This window comes from Rana temporaria, chromosome 1 (genome assembly GCF_905171775.1).
Source record: "Rana temporaria chromosome 1, aRanTem1.1, whole genome shotgun sequence".
NCBI classification, from domain to species: domain Eukaryota; kingdom Metazoa; phylum Chordata; class Amphibia; order Anura; family Ranidae; genus Rana; species Rana temporaria.
In genome coordinates this window covers 408,603,125-408,622,236 of record NC_053489.1, presented here as the reverse complement: position 1 = coordinate 408,622,236, position 19,112 = coordinate 408,603,125, and the positions used below count along the sequence as shown (strand labels likewise).

At 44.2% G+C, this 19,112-nt stretch overlaps 1 protein-coding gene across 1 annotated transcript in view; it reads right to left on the bottom strand.

Annotated features, from left to right (window-relative positions):
- FRAS1 (Fraser extracellular matrix complex subunit 1) overlaps window positions 1-18,711 on the bottom strand; it is a 660,838-nt gene extending 642,127 nt beyond the window's left edge. Inside the window, exon 1 of the mRNA XM_040324225.1 lies at window positions 18,047-18,711. Within this exon, the coding sequence (XP_040180159.1) occupies window positions 18,047-18,128 (82 nt within the window). The 5' untranslated portion in view covers window positions 18,129-18,711. The remainder of the gene's footprint in view (window positions 1-18,046) is intronic.
- Between the last annotated feature and the right edge of the window lie 401 nt (window positions 18,712-19,112).

Genomic DNA, 19,112 nt, shown 5'->3' with positions numbered 1-19,112 from the left:
GGGTTAATTGGGGATTCCTCCGACTCTCGCTTGAACAGTTGGGGATAGGTTCGTCCTTTATCTCTAAGGTGATGTCCCTCTATTCGCATCCCTCGGCCTCGGTCTTGGTTAATGGCTCTACTTCAGAAGCTTTCGACATCTCCAATGGCACCCGGCAGGGCTGCCCCTTATCCCCCCTCCTTTTTGTCATTGTAATAGAACACTTAGCCTGTGCCATTAGACAAAACTCTTCCATACATGGGATCCACACACCTTCCGCCCATCACAAGCTTTCTCTTTACGCGGACGATCTTCTGGTATACGTACAGGACCCCTTCTTTTCCCTACCGTCCCTCTTCGCGGAATTCCGCCGTTTTGGCTCATTCAGCAATTTTAAGCTCAACGTTTCCAAGACCGAGGCCCTCAACATTTCCCTTCCCCCTGCCACCATGACCATGTTAAAAAACAATTTCTCCTTTCAGTGGCAAGCAAGGGGGATTTCGTATCTTGGGGTCATCATCCCGTCTAACCTCGCCAACCTATTTTCCCTCAATTATGTACCCTTGCTCTCACGCGTCCGAAAGGACTTAGAGGAATGGGGAGGGTCCTCTCTGCCGTGGTTTGGCCGGATCAACACACTCAAAATGGACACTCTTCCCAAACTTCTTTATCTTCTCCAAACTATTCCAATTGTAATCCCCAAATCCTTCTTCACTTCCCTACGCTCTCTTGCCATTAGATTCTTATGGAGTCGTGGGCTGCCCAGGGTGAAGTACAACTTGCTCACCCGCTCGAAGTTGCAGGGTGGAGCCGGTCTCCCTGACTTTGAAACGTATTACAAGGCCACCCATGTAGCACGAGTACTGGAATGGTTCCCTCGTCCGTTTTTAAAGGCCTCTGTTGCCATAGAACAAGACCTGGCCCACGTTGATCTCCGGTCCCTATTGTGGGGATATAGGTCTGACTTGACACGCATGCCTCCTCCATCCCCACTTACTCTGGCTTCCCTTAGGATTTGGTATAACAGGGGGTTGTGCGCCCTTTTATCCTCGGATCCCTCTCCACTGACCTCACTGTTTGATAATCCATCCTTCCCTCAGGGTATTGGGGTACCGTTGTTGGGTCCCTTTAGAAGGACCGCATGGCCTCAAGCACGCTCGTTTGTCCACCCGACACTGGGGACGCCGGTGGTACCGGAGGGGACGCACGATTGGCTAACTGCTATACATCTCTCTACACTCACTAAGCACCTACACTCTTCTTCTCAAATACACCGTCCTAATACCGAGTTTGAACGTCTGTGTTCTCTCTCTGAGACCCCTAGACACCTTCTATCAGCCATATATAGTCTTCTCCAGTCACTCACACACTCCGAGCTCCCGTCTTACACTAGGATGTGGTCCGCAGACCTGGGTGAAGACATCCCACGTTCAGATTGGCAGACTTCGTTTCACTTTACCCATAAGTCCACAATCTCCTGCTACTCGCAAGAAAAGAACTACAAGATTCTCTCAAGATGGTACAGGGTCCCCTCCATGTTGCACAAAATATTTCCGTCCACCCCGGCATCCTGCTGGCGATGCTCTGCAGCTACGGGGTCTTATCTACACGTCTGGTGGGAATGTGAGAGGATCCGCCCCTTCTGGTATTTGAGTGTTATAATAAGACTTATAATGAATCGTTGGTTCCCTCCCCCAAAATTGCTCTCCTTTCCGTTCTGCCTGGCTCCATTGCATCGCAGAAGCGGAGTCTCCTCCGCTTCTTTATGTCATCAGCGAGGCAGCTCATACCTTCCTACTGGAAATCGACCACCACTCCTCCCTTGTCACATTGGGTCTCAATTATGAATGACACTATGAGAATGGAGGAGATGTTAGCTCTGGACAATGATACCTACGAGAAATATAAACAACTGTGGCTCACCTGGCTCCACTTCTCTTCGTCTGATACTCTGTTGAGCATGTTGTCTCCCGCAACATGATCGTAAGTGTAATGTTTTATTCCCCGGGACGGGTTGGGGCCCCGATGTGGGACCTTCCGCCGTAGATACACCTTCCCTCACCCTCCCTCTAGATTGTCCTGTCGGCAGCCCACGCATTCCCCCCTTCAAATCCCCTCTCACCTGTGTCTCATTCACTTTCTCCCTCTCTCCTCCTTCTCTCTCCTTCTCCTTTCTCATTTCAACTTTCTCTACACTCCTGCTCCTCTTTTCCTCCTTGTTTCTCTTTTTTTTTTTTTTTTCCCCTCCCCCCCCTTTATTTTTTATTTTTCTCTTGTCATATCAATACAGTAGTTTTACAGTCACAGCTCCACTAAAAAGCAGAGACCCTAGTGGTCACGCATAATTTCCTTTATTACTGGTTCATTTTATATAAAGTTGTAGCCATGTCTATTGTTTTGCTTATTGGTGAGAGTCTAGCTGTAGGCGATAGCCACTTGGCTGATTCTTCCCTCCAATCATTATTGTGACTGTATGCGGACTGTGCCTTCTAATGTTTATTGTCTTTTATCTGTTTGATATGTCGAAAATTTTCCAATAAACATATTTTCAACTCTAAATTAATTGTCGGTTTAATTTAACAATACAAAATATTTTAAAAAATGTACATTTTAAGAAGGGAATTAACTACATTACAGGTTTGACAAATAATCAAAATATTTAACCCAGAGTTTTCAAATTGTTTACTTTATTGTAGAGTTTTAACTTAAGGTTTGTCTTTTAAAAGTCTATTTTTTCTTTTAGCCACCAGAACAGTGAAACAGGAGAATGAAATATTATCAGGCTTGAATTCTGGTGTAATCTCTTCCTTAATCTACCTTCAATTCACAAGCAAAACAAACTACAAAGAACTCCCTGGTTAATAAGGTGGGAAAGAAAAAAAAACTTCAGCACAATCTCCGGCCTGACCTTAATTTCCCCCCTCCCCCTTTAGTTTCTCTGGGGGATGGAAAGCTCAGTAAAGTAAACGGCGGTGGCGTACTAAGGGATCTGCAGGCCCTGGCAGTACCTAATATTCAGCTCCATTAATCCCTTCTCTTTGTGGAGCAATTTACAGAGCACAGCCGTAGATTGTGGTCTGGGATTGTGTGTAGAAGTATTAGTATCTCCAGGAAGCACAGCTCCCTGCATTCCTCTCTGGCTCCAGCTTTAAAGAGCACTACACAACAGGTGGTACCCTTCTTACAGCCTGGCAGCGCGCACACACACACACCCAGGCAGCACAAATAGACTTCATCTTAAATTTATCTTCCTCAGCAGCTGTCAATATAGAAAGCACAGAACTTCTAGTAACAGAACTACATCTGATGAAAATACATTATTTAAAATGTTAACTACTGCATTCAATGCATATTAAACTTTATTGCACTGCGACCATAAATTCCACTGTAAATCCTGCCAATCAACAGGGTGCCTGCTTCTTGTTAATACCGCATGATTCCTTATTGAAAATAGTAGGCAAGGCAGGAACAGGCAGCAACTTAAACTCAATCAGGGTCAGTAATAAAGTCAGGAGTCAGGCAGTTCATTCATTGTATGCTTTAGATCAGAGGTCAGCCACCAGTAGGTCGCACTCTGCCAGTAGATCGCAGCCAGGTGACTGGTAGATTGCGGTTTGGGCTTGCTGACCCGCCATCCCAGAGCATCAAACAGAGTGCACTGGATTGGGGATGGTAAATCCATAAATCAACTGCAGGGTTTTACCACCCCACAACTTTGTGTGAATGAGCCCCAAGGCTGCTGCTGTCAAATGCAACTAAGGGCTCATTCACAAGTGCTTTTTACAGGGCTCCTGAGCTGTGCAAAGCTACTATTGTGCACTAAGGTTAACAGAGCTGTAGTTGGCAGGACAAAAACCAGGGATGACTTTGCCTACATTGCAGGTTCACATTTAGGGCCGGTTCACACCATAGAAATGCATTCCTGCATGTGAGTTTGTGATGCATTTTAATGCGTTCCAATACATTTTTTCCCCTTCTTTTTTTTCTTCACATTAAATAAGGACATGTGCATTCTGATGTGTTTTGGGTGCATTTAATGCATTGTACCACGTTCCAGTACAGTTCAGTGCAGAAAGAACGCAGCATGTTCTACTTTATTTTCTGGAACTGGAACATGCTGGAACTGACCACACTGCTGTGAACTATGCCATTGAAAACCATATAACCTACTATACGTTTTGATGAAAAAATAATGCACTAGACTGAATGTGGCGTGAAGCAGCCTTAAGACAGAGGAGCAGTTCAGACTTACTGAAGGTGAATTTATTTCCAGTAGTCACCGAGCACTGACATACACAGTACTTAGATCTGTTACACAAAGCCTCTGGAGTTGTTCACATCCCATAATCCCTACCATACCCTAATACACACTAAGGGCTCATGCACACTGCAGCTAAAAAAAGAAAAATGATTATGCTCCTAAAAGCTCAAAGGAGCTTGAAGAAGCTCAATAAAAAAAATGTTCTCAAGAGCACAAAAAAGCTTCTTCAAGCTGAAATAAAATATCAAATGCCTGTATTTCAGCTTGAATAAGCTTTTTTTGTGCTATTTAGCACGTTTTTAATTGAGCTTCTTCAAGCTCCCTTGAGCTTTTAGGAGCATAAGCATTTTTTTTTCACAAACCCTCCTAGATAGTATTTTCTTAATCACTGTATTAACAAAACAAAAAGTTGTACCGAACGTTTTCACATGTTTGAGCTCTTTGGGGCATTAGCTTCTCTCAAAAACATAAGTTTGGTGGGGGGGTTCTGCCTGTAGGAGCATATGCCTGATAATGTCTGAAAAAGCTAAAGTGTGCATGGACACATTGGTTAACATGGAGGGGAGTTTCTAGGCAGAATTTTTTTTTGCTCAAAAGCCTGTAAGAGCAGCTTCTTTGAACTCCTTTGAGCTGCAGTGTGCATGAGCCCTCAGGTAATATGGAAGTAAACCAATTAACCTGCCAGTTATTATGCAAAGAAACAAGAGAAGGCCCAAACAGACACAAGGAGAATGACAAGCTTCATTCAGATAGTAGTGCAGCCGCAGGATATAAACCCAGGACTAAATGCAAGGATGCTAACCACATATGCAGGCCCCATGCAGAAGTCAAGCATTTACTTTAGGAACCACAGTATGTTTTCCAAGTCTGTTTAAATGCAACACTTTCCGTTTTGACTGAAATATACTTTTACAGTAAGGGGGCTCACGCTATGGAAAAGTTAATCAGCAGAATATTTAGGACTGCTGCCACATTGGCTGGGATACATTTATCAAGTTGCAGTAGATCAATAAGAGAAGGTGCTCCTAATTCGTTATTCTAACAAATGTGCAAGCAACAGTAAAATTCTGCTATAACTCATTTATGATATCAGCCAAATATAGAAAACAAATTACAAACTCATTAAGTAACTCATGAAAATCATGAGGCGATGTGCTCTTATCTTTCAGGGCCAGTTCACACTATGAATCACACAGTTTTGCGCTGCATGCCCCTATGCACATGTGGTTCAGTGCAGTGTGATTTGAGCCCATCCATTTTCAATAGGCTCAAATTGCACTGCACCACACTAAAAGTAGTGAATGCACACATTTTGAAAACTCACTGCAACCGGATCGCATGGTACCTCTGTACAATGCCATCCAGAGCAGGCAAACGCACTGCATTTGCAACCTGCATTTGGGGTGTAGTTAACACCCCAAATGCAAAATGACACCACCGCTGCGGATTGCAACTGCAGTGTGTTTTAAATGTGGTGTGGGAAATGCAAAGAGAATGCAGGGCCTTAGACTTTTAGGCAAAAATTCACCCCCTTCATTATAGAAGTAATTGCCTCTTTCTAAATCTGTACAAGTCTGCTCAGATGTAGCGATGTACCAGTTTATTACCTAAAGCCTCGTACACACGACCGAGGAACGCGACGGGCGAAACACATCGTTTTCCTCATCGAGTTCCTTGTTAGGCTGTCGAGGAACTCGACAAGCCAATTTTCTCCATTCCCGTCAAGTAAATAGAGAACTTGCTCTCTTTTTGGCTCGTCAAGTTTCTTGAGTTTCCTCGACGAATATGTACACACGACCCGTTTCTTCGGCAAAAAAATATCTCCCAGCAAGTTTCTTGCTGGTTTTTGCCGAGAAACTCGGTCGTGTATACGAGGCTTCACCCTACATTGACTTGTACTGTGACCAGCAGATTTAAGTATATAAGCTCATATAAGCATGCTAAACTAGACTTTTCCAAACATTTACATGTGACCATATTTGATTTTCTTTCCACTTCAGCAATATTGGTGTCTGCAGTGTGCCTCTCCTCTTTACACAGGCCAAAGATGAACTATTGCCCAAGGCAACTGTGTATTGGAACATATAAAGTAAACTATGGCTGTATTTCAGCACCCGGGAGCTACAGGTGTTGTGTACAGCCACCTGTACAAATGAATTCCAGTCTAGGGTTGTATGCAAGTTTTAGCAGCTCTGAGCATAGGCATGCATACACGTACAGATTGTAGCTGAATGTTGTCTGTAGTAAGTATCTGAGCAAGACTGGCATACAATATGATTCATCAAATATAATACTATATGCCATCAGTTTCTACATAAACTGATTGTAAAGGCAGAAGTTTGTTTTACATTCTATGCAGAGGTCAAAAAACTTTCTGCATGCAGCTTCCCCCGAAGCCCTCCCCTAAATACATACCTGAGCCCAATCTTGATCGAGCAATGTGCACAAGAGCCTCGGCTCTCTCACTCCTCATTGGCTTAGATACAAGAGTCATTGGCTCCCACTGCTGTCAATCAAAGTCAGTGGCGAGGGAGTGGGCGACGGAGCCAAGCCATGCTCGGTGTGGCTTATGGACACAGAGAGCAGGGTTCGAGAGCAAGCCTGCACGAGTGCCAACGGGGGACCCGAGAAGAGGAGGATTGGGGCCACTTTGTGCAAAACCATTACGCAGAACAGGTAGGGTGACAGCATTTCCAAACTGCCATTCAGGGACACCCCCCTTCCCAAAAATCACAGCACAGTGATTGGACACAAGAGGCAGGATTTATGATTTCTCCAATCACAAGCGGGGGGCGTGGATTGTGCTTCTCCAGGCATTCCCGGCCAGGATAAGTACTGTCAGTAAGTAAAGCGGTAATGTATCAGCCTTTTTTGGGGTCAACAGATTGGCCCGGGGGGGGGGGGGTGGTGGCTGTGTCAGTTTCATTCCGGGACACTGTATTGTCCTGGAATGAAGGTGCCCGGGACAGACCTGCAAAATGCGGGACTGTCCCGGACAATCCGGGACACGTGGTCACCCTAAGATCAGGTAAGTATACCATGTTTGTTATTTTAAGAAAAGAAAAGGAAGCGTTACAATCGCTTTAAAGTGAATCTGCACTGTGCCCATGCAAAGCATGTATTCACATGTCTTTCACTATCGTCTCTATTCATCCATAGGCAGTGAAGGAAAACAGCCCTAGGTAAGTTCATGTCAGATTTCCATTCTATGAGTAAACAGGGCTGACCATCCCCATACCCTCATGTGCAAGTGTTGGGCAAATCACCTTATATCTCGAAATAATAAGTATTTTATATTATGAAGTGAGTGTGCTGCTTTTCCCTGCATGGGCAAGGGCAAGCATTGTCACATGCAGTAAGTAGCATGCTTCCTCAGGGCTCAGGTGCACGAGTGGCTATGGGGTAGTTCTTGTTGCAGTTCTGTATTATATTAAGTATCAGCGATTGTATCTTAAGGCTGCTGCAGACTTTGTTGCTAACAGTCAGGTGGGCTGAATTTTTTCATCTGATATTTTATTCCTCTCTGACGATACAACAGAATTGAACAGACATAAGCTGAGCTGGCACTCCTAATCAGTGGTAACTTCCAGTGAGCTCATGTTTACGCATGCCTACGTTACTGTAACATTAAATGAGTGCATTCCACAGCGTAAATTTCATTACTCTGCTCATCGAGTAGGCACAGGATCATAAATGATGAAAATAGGAAAATGTACTCCATAAGGCACAAAACCATAGCAACCAGATTTCATACTAAACTTAAATAGATTGCAGTAAACTGTATATTCATATGTATACTATCTGTATATTTGTTATGATGGCATAGAATAGAGTTCTACATTTCCCAGTCATTTCTTTTTCTTTGAAAATACTGAGAAGGATTAGAAACTCTGTCAGGTTTTTGCAACTGTCCGTGTCAGAGGGATGGGGGGGGGGGGGGGTGATGAGAGTTTAATTTGTGCACGGAGCGATTTTGGAAAAAGATCATGTGCTACTTTGGTGTAGTTTCAGCCCCATAGAATATGCAAACCACATCCAAGTTGCAAAAAATAATCGCACTGAAAATTTAGATCACAGCAATGTAAACTAATGCCCCGTACACATGATCGGAATTTCCAATGGAAAAAGTCATTAATTAATTAGTCTTAATCAGCTGCTTAAAGTGGAACCCTCTTCCATATCTTGGGCAAAGTAATACGTTCACAACAAACATCCCCTTAGGATGCTGGTACTTATCTGCCAAGCACAGAGCTCTATAGAGTGGAAGCATTGGGAAATAATCACATGTCCCTCTATACCTGAAAGTACCAGGTGTTTCTTGGGTCTTTGGTAGAGAACTGGGGCAGCAATGGCAATGAGGGGGCCTGCTAACCTGTTACTTCGATCCAATTAGAGTTTAACTTTAAGTGTTAACTTAGTGCAATGAGCCTTTTCTCTTTTGTGCATACAATAAATGTTTTTAAAGGTCAAATAAATAAATAAATACATAACTATTTCATTAATCTGTATACATTAGACAAGTGCATTATATTATTCCTTCCTCTCTCATCCGCACTTTCTTTAAAGCTGCTGTTGACAATGGCAAGGGAGGTACGGCTGTACTACTGATGAGCACAATACCACACCACTTCTCCTTGAGATAAGTATTAGACCAACAGAATTACTTATTTCACACTGTGACATGCAAAGAAAAGACAAGTCATTTTTTAATCATCCTGAAATCTGCACTGTAGGATTATGTATGAAAAGGTCCGCCCACATTCTCCACAGTCTGACAATTCAGCCTCCGCATCATGTATAAACATAGAATTCCACAAGGCAAACCATGGGAATAAATTGCTTTAGGTGCACGGGCTCAATACATTTTCTTTTACAGACCTAGAGTGCCTAGCAAATCTGTACAGCCATATTATTTGTGGAGTGGTCATAAGGACCAACCATACATACCCGTATCTACCAGTATCCTGGTTATAACTCTACCCAATACAGACACTGGTTTTCAAAAGAAAATAGAAAAAAAGTACAATGAATATGTTAAAAAAGTATTGCGTCTTTTTTTCTGCCCACTTCTTCACTTAAACTTTACAATGATGTAAATGAGCCTCTGAATCAGTATGACTTTTAGGCACAATAGGAGTATCTCTTGCTTATATACTCTCGATGTCTGATGCCTACTCAGATGTTTCAGGTCTTGATTTCTGTTATGGAAATTGTTCTATTTCTGACAATATTGGACACCTGATTATGATGTCTCTACTTTGTAACCTACTACACAAATTTTTAATAAAAGCATTTATTTATGGGGAAAAAAAGTATTAAATCTGCAGTTGCCCTAAACAGCCTACAAGATTTAATCAGATGACACTTAGGGGTCTATTTATAAAAAAATAATAAATGATGTATGAATGTGTCATAATTGGCACAGTCGTTCTAAATAACCTCTTTAATGTGTTTAATTTGTTTAGTTCCTATGATCATTAACTCCATCTAGTGGCTGCAGCATTAGTTTACAGATTCAGGTATTTCAGGAAAATATTGCATTATGGCCACTAGATGGAGCTGACGATTATAGGAAATAAACATATTAGACACATTATTGGGATTAATTGAGACAGCTGTATGAATGCCAATACATTCACATAGAGAATGTTTTATAACACGATTCCTAATATGTTATTCCCTGAATTTACAACTGGAGATTGGTTATTATGGAAAGCTATTACATTTTTTTTTCTCTCATTCCTTAATATGACATAGCTGGTATATATGATAAACTATTTAGTAATGGCATGAACATTTCATACCATGTGACTCCTGGGCACAAGCTGCACAACAATGAGAAACTTCAGGAATAGGCATATAATAAACTGTAAAATGTAGAAGATAAGGACTTTTTCTCAAAAAAGTTAAATATATATATATTTTAATGGTTCAGTGCAGCTGGTGCTAGCCAACTTGATTCAGTCAGTAACTGCTGCAATCAAAAAGCTGGTTGCAATTGCTAGAACATTGCTGCCTTCATATTCAGTATACATTAGACATTAGTGTGGGTGCGGTGAACTGATGATACTGATACTTGTAAAAAGTTACAGTGTAACAGACACAATCCTAAATCTGACATTTCAGCTTGAAAGACATGTGCTGGTATAGACATAGTTGACAAGTACTTCTGAAATGACTTGTATATAAAGGACACAGCTTCTCCTGTCACTTCCACTTATAGCTGGACAGGTCCCACTAACTGAATTATATAGAATGTCTCCTGCAGATAGAATAGTAAGAAAGATGTGGGGGGAACAGCTAACTGTACTTCATATACAATCTGAGATGATTATCACTACACTGACTACATGGCTACATCAGGATAAGCCAGTCTTTCTGTGCCAATGCACTGTATTGCAATGAAAATTAAAAACTACTGGGTTCTGGTAATACTTACCAGCAGATCTATAATACACTGCAAAAAAGTTAAACGATTAAAGTGCATGTAAACCCCAAATCAATTTTTTGGCAAGTCTGACGTCATGCCTCACTTTAGACAGTTTTCTTTGGGGTCCATTCAGACGGACTGCAGCATTCTGAGTCAGCTAAATTCCACATCTGGATTCAGCAGCACTCTGTGCTACGGTCGCATACAAAAAGCTGCATCCAGTTTATGTGTGGGCAGAACCGCTGTCCCTGAATGTAAACGGTCTGCCTCCAGGGCCAGTTGGAGCACATAGTCACATGGAACCACTTGGGAGAGACGTTACTTGTGAACAGTAGTGGCCTGACCATTGATTTGTACAGTTTACATATCTGGCTGTGTCGCTGCTGTTTGCACACCTGTGTGTACAGAAGTAGTTTCTCCGCCAGCAAGAATCATAGAGTTTAAAGTTTTTAGGCTGAAGATCCTGCCAATAACAGCACTTCTTGTGGCAGGCTGACAACGATTCGGTCCAAATCATACTTTGTGTAGCAAGAACATGTGTTACATTTTTTGCCTGTTTCCACACAACGCACATAAGGAAACCAATTCACTTGGATGGGCTGCTCTATGCATGACAATTGCATCAAAGAAACTCATGTGACACTGAGCCAGGCACGTTTGTCGACACACAGTTTCCCTTGATCTTCGTACATTTTGTCGCACGACAAGTGCAGCAAAATTGCACCGTGTTTGGGTTGCCATTTCCAAAAATATTGGCTGAAACATGATTCTGTCCACATTTTCATAGCAGCATAGTGTGAATGCAACCTTTAGGCCTTGTACACACGAGCGAATATCCGCTGGAAACGGTCCGCCGGACCGTTTTCAGCGGATAAATCCTCTGGCGGATTTGGATCTGATGGCTGTACACACCATCAGATCGAAATCCCCGCGGAATACATCCGCGGTGACGTGTCGCGCCGTCGCCGCGACGATGACGCGGCGCCGTGCGCGACGCTGGAAGGTAAATACTTCCACGCATGCGTCGAATCATTACGACGCATGCGAGGGATGGGAGCGGACGGACTGATCCGGTGAGTCTGTACAGACGACCGGATCAGTCCGCTGGACTGGATTCCAGCGGATAGATTTCTTAGCATGCTAAGACATTTTTATCCGCTGGGAATCCGTCAGGTGGATTTTTATCCGCCTGAAAATGTCCGCTAGGCCGTACACACGACCGGATCTATCTGCTGGAACTGATCCGCGGATCAATCCCACCGGATCGATCTGGTCATGTGTACGGGGCCTAAGGGTAGTCAGCTTCCTTGTGGGCCCTCCATCAGTTGACTGCTCAGGTCCTTCACGAAGGTAGCTTACTAAAGGAGCTCACATGGCTGGCTGACAAGGCTGCTGCTAACTGCAAGACAGTGGCCTAATGTTGTCACCCTGTAACAGGCAGTACTGTATGACAGGACTCCCCAGAAAGAAACTTTGCAACAGATTCACATATAACTATTCTCCTAAGAAAACTATGACAGTGAGGTATAATGTCAGACATACTGAAAAAACAGACTTAGGCCGCGTACACATGGTCGGTCAAAACCGATGGAAACGGACTGGAGGTCCGTTTCATCGGTACAAACCGATCGTGTGTGGGCCCCATCGGTCAGTTATCCTTCGGTCAAAAAAATTTTAACTTTCTTTAAAATTCAACCGATGGACGCCTAACCGATAGGTCAAAACCGACAGTTATTATGCAAAAGCATCGGTTAAAAGCCTGCGCATGCTCAGAATCAAGTCGGCGCATGCTTGGAAGCATTGAACTTAATTTTTCTCAGCACATCGTTGTGTTTTACGTCACCGTGTTGGACTCGATCGGTTTTTTAACTGATGGTGTGTAGGCACATCAGTCCATCAGTCAGCTTCATCAGTTAACCGATGACAACGGTCCTTCGGACCGTTCTCATCAGATGGACTGACCGTGTGTACAGGGCTTTATGGTCCATTCACACTAGTGGGCGCATGGTACACTCTGTCTGTATAATGTGCGTTGTGTAAGGGATGTGTAATGTGTTGTTGCACTGTTTACTTTTTTAACTTCATTGAAATGTCCCAAAATACCATTTCATTAAACACTATGCACTGCAGTAATTGGGATGCATTGTATCATGCCACGATGTTCTTCACTGTGTATTAATGCAACCTGCCCTACTTTTCTTTAGCAAGCAAGCAGTGTGCTGGTGTGAACTGAAACAAGACATAAGGCAAACTTCCTTGTCTGTATGTTGGGAGCAGTACCAGGACATGTTCATCCAGTGGTCAGGGAAAGGACTGAGTACTGCGCCCCCTCTCCTACTGTAAGTGAGTGCCATAGAATGGGTGTGCTGCCCTGCGCCTATTTTCTGCCTGTTGCTCTGGCTTACCGTGGTGGAGCGTGTATGTGTGGTGAGGAGAGTGCCCCCCCATTGCTTCGCCTGGGGCGACTTCCCTTCCTGCCCTCCCCTTGTCCCCGCCCTGGGTTTGGAAGTGCAATGGGAGACGCTACCCAATGGGGCTGGTGTCAACAAGCTTAAACTAGGTCCACACTTGAGCTTCTTCAGGTATTTTTGGAGCATTTTAGTGCATGCTATTTTTGAGCGTTGATAGGTGATTTCAGTTTTGAGCGTTTTTCTTATGGCCAATGGAATGCTAGTTACTAGGAGGAGGAGCAAGAAATCGTGCAAAAAAAAAAAAAAACTTGCGTTACCAGGTGTCTTTCAGGCACTCCCATTGAAGTCTATAAACAACCAAAAAAAACACGACTGTCCCAAAAAAGCTCCAGTACTTTTTGTAACTTCAAGCGATGAGCACCAATGAATAAAATGGGAATCCTGGTGATGAGCACTGAGACTCTTTGGGAAATGCGCTTTAAATCGCTCAGGTTTATTAGTTCACATACACATCAACCCTTCTCATTTTCATGTGACTGGCCATGAGCACACTGCTTAGCAGTAACCAATACAGAGGAAGTGCACACCTGCGATAAACTACCTAATACTTTGATTTTATTATCCAATCGATGTGTGACTCATTCAAAACAATCACATACCCATAACTTCAATTCTGTTCTATTTAGAATGGATTCAAGCAAAACAAGTTGATTGGCCAGGGAGGATAATAGTCGAGACCAAGGGAAGGGGGACGGGGAGCGAGATCCCCAAAAGAGGTCAGTACCATAGGGATGGGAACAGACTGCGGAATACTCCTTAGATAGACTATATTCAAAAATATACAGAATACAAAAAACTTTACAATAGGTTTGGCAAAGGCTAAAAGAGACAACGTTGTTCATTCAATTGTATTCCGATCGATCAGATCGTGAGTTTGAGTGGTGGAAACAAAGATGTGATCGATAACTTACAATTGTATCTTCCAACTATCACTCAAAATCATGTGTGTCATATCGATCAATTAGGTTGCTGAATTCTAGATTGATTATTTCAATCAGGAAAGATCGATTGGAAAAGAAATTGATTGCTTATCGAACTGTTTATGGCTAACATTAGAGTCATCATACACGTTACAATCTGACTGATCTTTGTACAACCAACTTCAGATTTACCAAAACGATGTAATAGGCTGCATGCACATGGGCATATTTAAATACTCATATCTACACTGGATATTTCTGTCAGGAGCTAATAAATGCTTCGATGCCAGGAGCTGGCAGAAAACACTTTTGGCACACAGTTGCGCACATTTAGAGGCATATGGGATTTAGAAGCAAATGTGCATAAACTCATTGGGGTTGATTTACTAAAACTGGAGAGTGCAAAATCTGGTGAAGCTGTACATTATAGCCGATCAGTTTCTAACTTCAGCTTGTTCAATTAAGCTTTGGCAATAAAACCTGGAAGCCGATTGGTTTCTATGCAGAGTGCACTAGATTTTGCACACTCCAGTTTTTGTAAATCAGCTTCTTTGCATTGGTTATAATATTCTTTTATTCAAGCCACTAGAAGGAATTTATGCACATACCCGTACACACACACATTTATGAGCCTAATTTACGGCAGTAACCTCCTTTCCTAATGCAGGAGTTTTTTTAAGCCCCTGAATGCTCCGAAATATTCATGTAAATACCACAATGTGCATGGACACTGAAAAAGATCTGAGATTAAAGGTATACAAAGCCATACACTTTACAATCATCTTCAGCTCTACCAACAATTATGTAGTGTATGGAGCTCTCTGATTTCATACTAATTGAACAGACTAGTTATAAAGATGGGCCCCAGTCTCCCCCAGAAAAAATAAATGTCAGCAGCTGCAAATACTGTATCTGTTGACTTTTAATATGAGGGCACTTACCTGTCCAGGGATCCAGCGTTGTCCTTTAATGGGCTGCGGGGGTCCAGGCGCCAGCATCTTAAGAGCCGGTTCACACAGGGGCGACCTGTCAGGCGACTCAGCCGCCAGACAAGTCGCTTCAACTTAGAAAAAGGTTCCTGTATGACTTTGGGGGCGATTCGGGGCGACTTGCATTGACTTCAATACAGAAGTCATTTTGAAAGTTGTCTCTCAAGTAGGGTTGTCCCGATACCACTTTGAGACTGAGTACCGATAGTTTTTTTCAAGTACTCGCCGATACCGAATACCGATACTTTTTTTTTTATGTCATGTGACAGTATTTTTTTTTTTTTTTACACAATTTGTATTTTTTACTTTTTTTTTTTTACAGCGATTTTTTTTTTTGGGGGGGGGGGGTAGTGGATTGTCAGTGTGTGTTTTTTTTCTATTATTATTATTATTATTTACATTTTATTTTTTTAATTATTTATTGCAAAAATGTTTTTCGGCACGGAGGGGGAGAACAGAGGATGGCAACGGCACGGAGGGGGGGAGGGGGGACAGAGGATGGCAGCGGCACGGAGGGGGGAAACAGAGGACGGCAGCGGCACGGAGGGGGAGAACAGAGGACGGCAGCGGCAAAGAGGGGGGACACAGGAGCTTGGAGGGAGAGTCAGGTATCGGTAAAGTATCGGAGCATTTTCCCCGAGTACAAGTACTCGGGGAAATGCTTGGTATCGGTCCCGATACTAGTATCGGTATCGGGACAATCCTACTCTCAAGTCATCTTGAGATCGCCTTGCCGAGTCGCCCCCAAAGTCGTGCCACCCGTGTGTGAACCGGCTCTAAGTGAAACGGGCAGTGGAGCCTTGCACAGCTGCTTTCCCATTGCTCACGCACAAGCTGCACTGCACTTTATGAATGTTCCCGTAGCCTTCTGGGCCCTGTGATGTGTCCCAGAAGGCTGTGAGGAGAGAGGAGGGCCAAATTCAGGACCTGAAGTGAGAACAGGTACCTCTCAAAATAAGGTAGCTGCTGCCCCCCCTCCCCCCCCAAAACAAAAGTGCCAATAATTATAGAGGAGGGGGGGGGATGCAAAAAAGCAGAGCTTCTCCCTTTGGGTAAAGTTCCACTTTAAGTCTGGCCTCATATTACACAGTTTTGTTAACTTTCAGGGTTTGTTCACACCAGAGTTTTTAGTGTGCATGTTTTAAACACATTCTGAACACATACACAATAAAATCTGTGTTTTCCAATCACCCAAGTTCACACCACTGCATCCAGCACTGCATCCAGCGCCCAGAGGCGATTCAGTTCGCATGTGTTGCGCTTTACAAGTTTCTCACTCACTCAGTTCTAGTGCTTTGAGCCCTGGTTCACACTGGGCTGCGGGAGTGAAGCCGTGCGAGTTCAGCTGAACTCGCACGATTTCACTCCCGCCGGCAGTCCCGATTTCGGCCGCGATTTAAGAGACATCTGTGCAGGTTTCTGCACAGATGTCTATGTAAATCGCGGCCCGAAATCGCAAAAAGTAGTACAGGAACTACTTTTTGAAATCGGTGCAGCGCCGCAGATGCGGCGTCGCACCGATTAGGACAGTGTCATTGCCGACAATTGGCGGCAAATGCCGTCGATTTGAGATGCGATTTCACATGTGAAATCGCATCTCAAATCGAAGGAAATCGTACCCAGTGTGAACCTGGGCTGAAGGAAAAAAAGTGTAATAGTGTGCATTTTGTGCAGAGGAACATGTGTAAACGCACATAAATGCAAGAGATATTATTAGTACTGAGTAAGAAAACGCATGGGAACGCATCTTGAATGGATTACGTAGGCTGGTGTGCGGATGAATGACAGCAGTGCGGAGCATCGCACTATCTTTTTTTCATAAACTTTGTTGAGATGTCACACAGTAAGACAATTTATTATCTCTGACTCACAGCAGAGAGCACTATGTGAAATGTGTACGGAATGTGGGTACCCCGCACCGCGTTCTGGGGTGAACCGGCCCTAATGAAATGTCACTGGGGGGGGATTTACTAAAACTAGATAGTGCAAAATCTGGTGCAGCTCTGCATGGTAACCAGCTTTCAAGTTTTATTATCAAAGATGAATTGAACAAGTTGAAGTTAGAAGCTGATGGGCTAGCATGCACTAGTTTTAGTAAATCTCCCCCACTGTGAGATCTCAATAAGACCCCTTTCACACTGAGGTGGTTTTCAGGCATTTTAGCGCTAGAAATAGCCTCTAAATATTGCCTAAAAACCGCCTCCCATTCATTTCAGTGTGTCTTTTCACACTGGGGTGGTGCGCTTGCGGGACGTTAGGAAAAGTCCTGCATGCAGCATCTATGGGGCGGTTTGGGAGCGTTGTATACAGCCCTCCCAAAACGCTCCCCTGCCCATTGAAATGAATGGGCAGCGCTCCGCAAGATGGGTGCTTTTAACCCTTTCTTTGGGGTTAAAGAGCACCTTGCTAGCGGCCGAAAAGCGCTAACGGCCAGGTGCTGCAGTGTGAAAGCTGCCTAAAGGATTCAAAATGCACTGGGAGCGCGATCCGCCGCAGGTGTCAATGTATTCCTAACAACACCCCGAACACAGATTGCAAACACTGTGCGTTTGCCTACACTGGATCGCATGGTACCGCACTACAATGCGATCTGGAGTGCATTTTTGAAAAGTTGTTTTTGGTGCGATTTCAGCCCATTTAAACGAGAGGACTGGCAACAGTACCACGCTAAATTGCACGGGCATGCTTTCCTGTGCGATTCAGGTGTGAACCAACCCTAAAAGTCCTATTGGCCGCAGCCGGTGGATTGCGCCGTACCTGAAAAAGTACTACTGCACGCCGTACCGTTTTTCAGGTAGGCGATGAGGCACTTTGTCTTGCGGTGGAATAGCCGCTGCACAACGCGGTCCTGTCACAGCTGATGTGAATGGGCCCTAAAGACGCAGGCAATGTGGACACGTACAGGAAAAAGAATCATGCAGGGATTGTCCAATCAGATTGTATAGTGTATGGAGAGGATCTAGATGTAATGTATATGAGGTGATCAGAGTACTAACCTTCTGCTGTGTGGAGGAAAGCTACCAATGCCAAGTAATAGACGAGGAAGGTGTTCATGTTCTCCTTGTTCATGAAGTCCATGGTGGAGGGAGCACACTAGATCCAAAGGTCAGCCGATGAGAGATCGGTGGTGGTGGGGATGCAGCAGTCACACGTCCCCCGTGCCCATGCTGGTACGATGATGATGGTGGGTGGTTCAGCGTGGGCTCCCCATGTATCCAGTCATCCCAGTAGTGTGTGTCCAGAGGTGTGAGCGCCGTGTGCTGTTAATACAAGAAGCCGCCGGTCCTGTGTCAGCTCTGCCCAGACACACTCTCCTCCTCCTTCTTCTTCTTCTCCTTCCCACAACTTTCCCCGCACTGCCAGGACACTCTTCTCCCCTCCTTCTCCAGGGACTGAGTGAGAAAACTCCTGTCCTCCGGGGACTGGGACAGAGCTGTCCCTCCTCTACAAACAGGGAGGCGTGTGTCACCACAGAGCCTGTGCCCGGGGGTTACACATGTCGTCCTCCTCCTCCTCAGAGAGAGAGGGACGCCTACAGGCCGGGTGTACACTCACCTCAATGAACAAGTGCTACTCACACGTCCTGGCCTGGGACACCTTCCTAATGCAAAGTGCCGACTAAGCCCGTTCTTCTTCTAATATGGACGGTATACTAAGACGTACATGGAAGGAATGTGTGCTGTGTGGACGAGGCATGCACACACATATACACTTCTCCTAATGTGTACATTGCTCACATTCCCCCCCTTCTCACATTGTAAATGGACACACACGGAGCTCAGGGAGAGATTCCACAAAGTCACGTGAGGCAGGGAACAGCAACCTGATCTCCTTATCCATGCTGCGCTGACTTCAGGCTCGGCTATTGTCGGTGAAACACGAATCAAAGCTTCATGAATCTCAGCAATTGCTGAGGTAAAAAAAAAGGACGACAGATAAGCTGGTGTGCGGGTCACAAGGACTGCCCTTCCCGCCCATTAACCTGTGTACCTCTGTTCTGAAGTAAACTCACAGCACTGTTCCTCACCTCATTGACTTTGTTTAATTCAAATACTCCCAGGT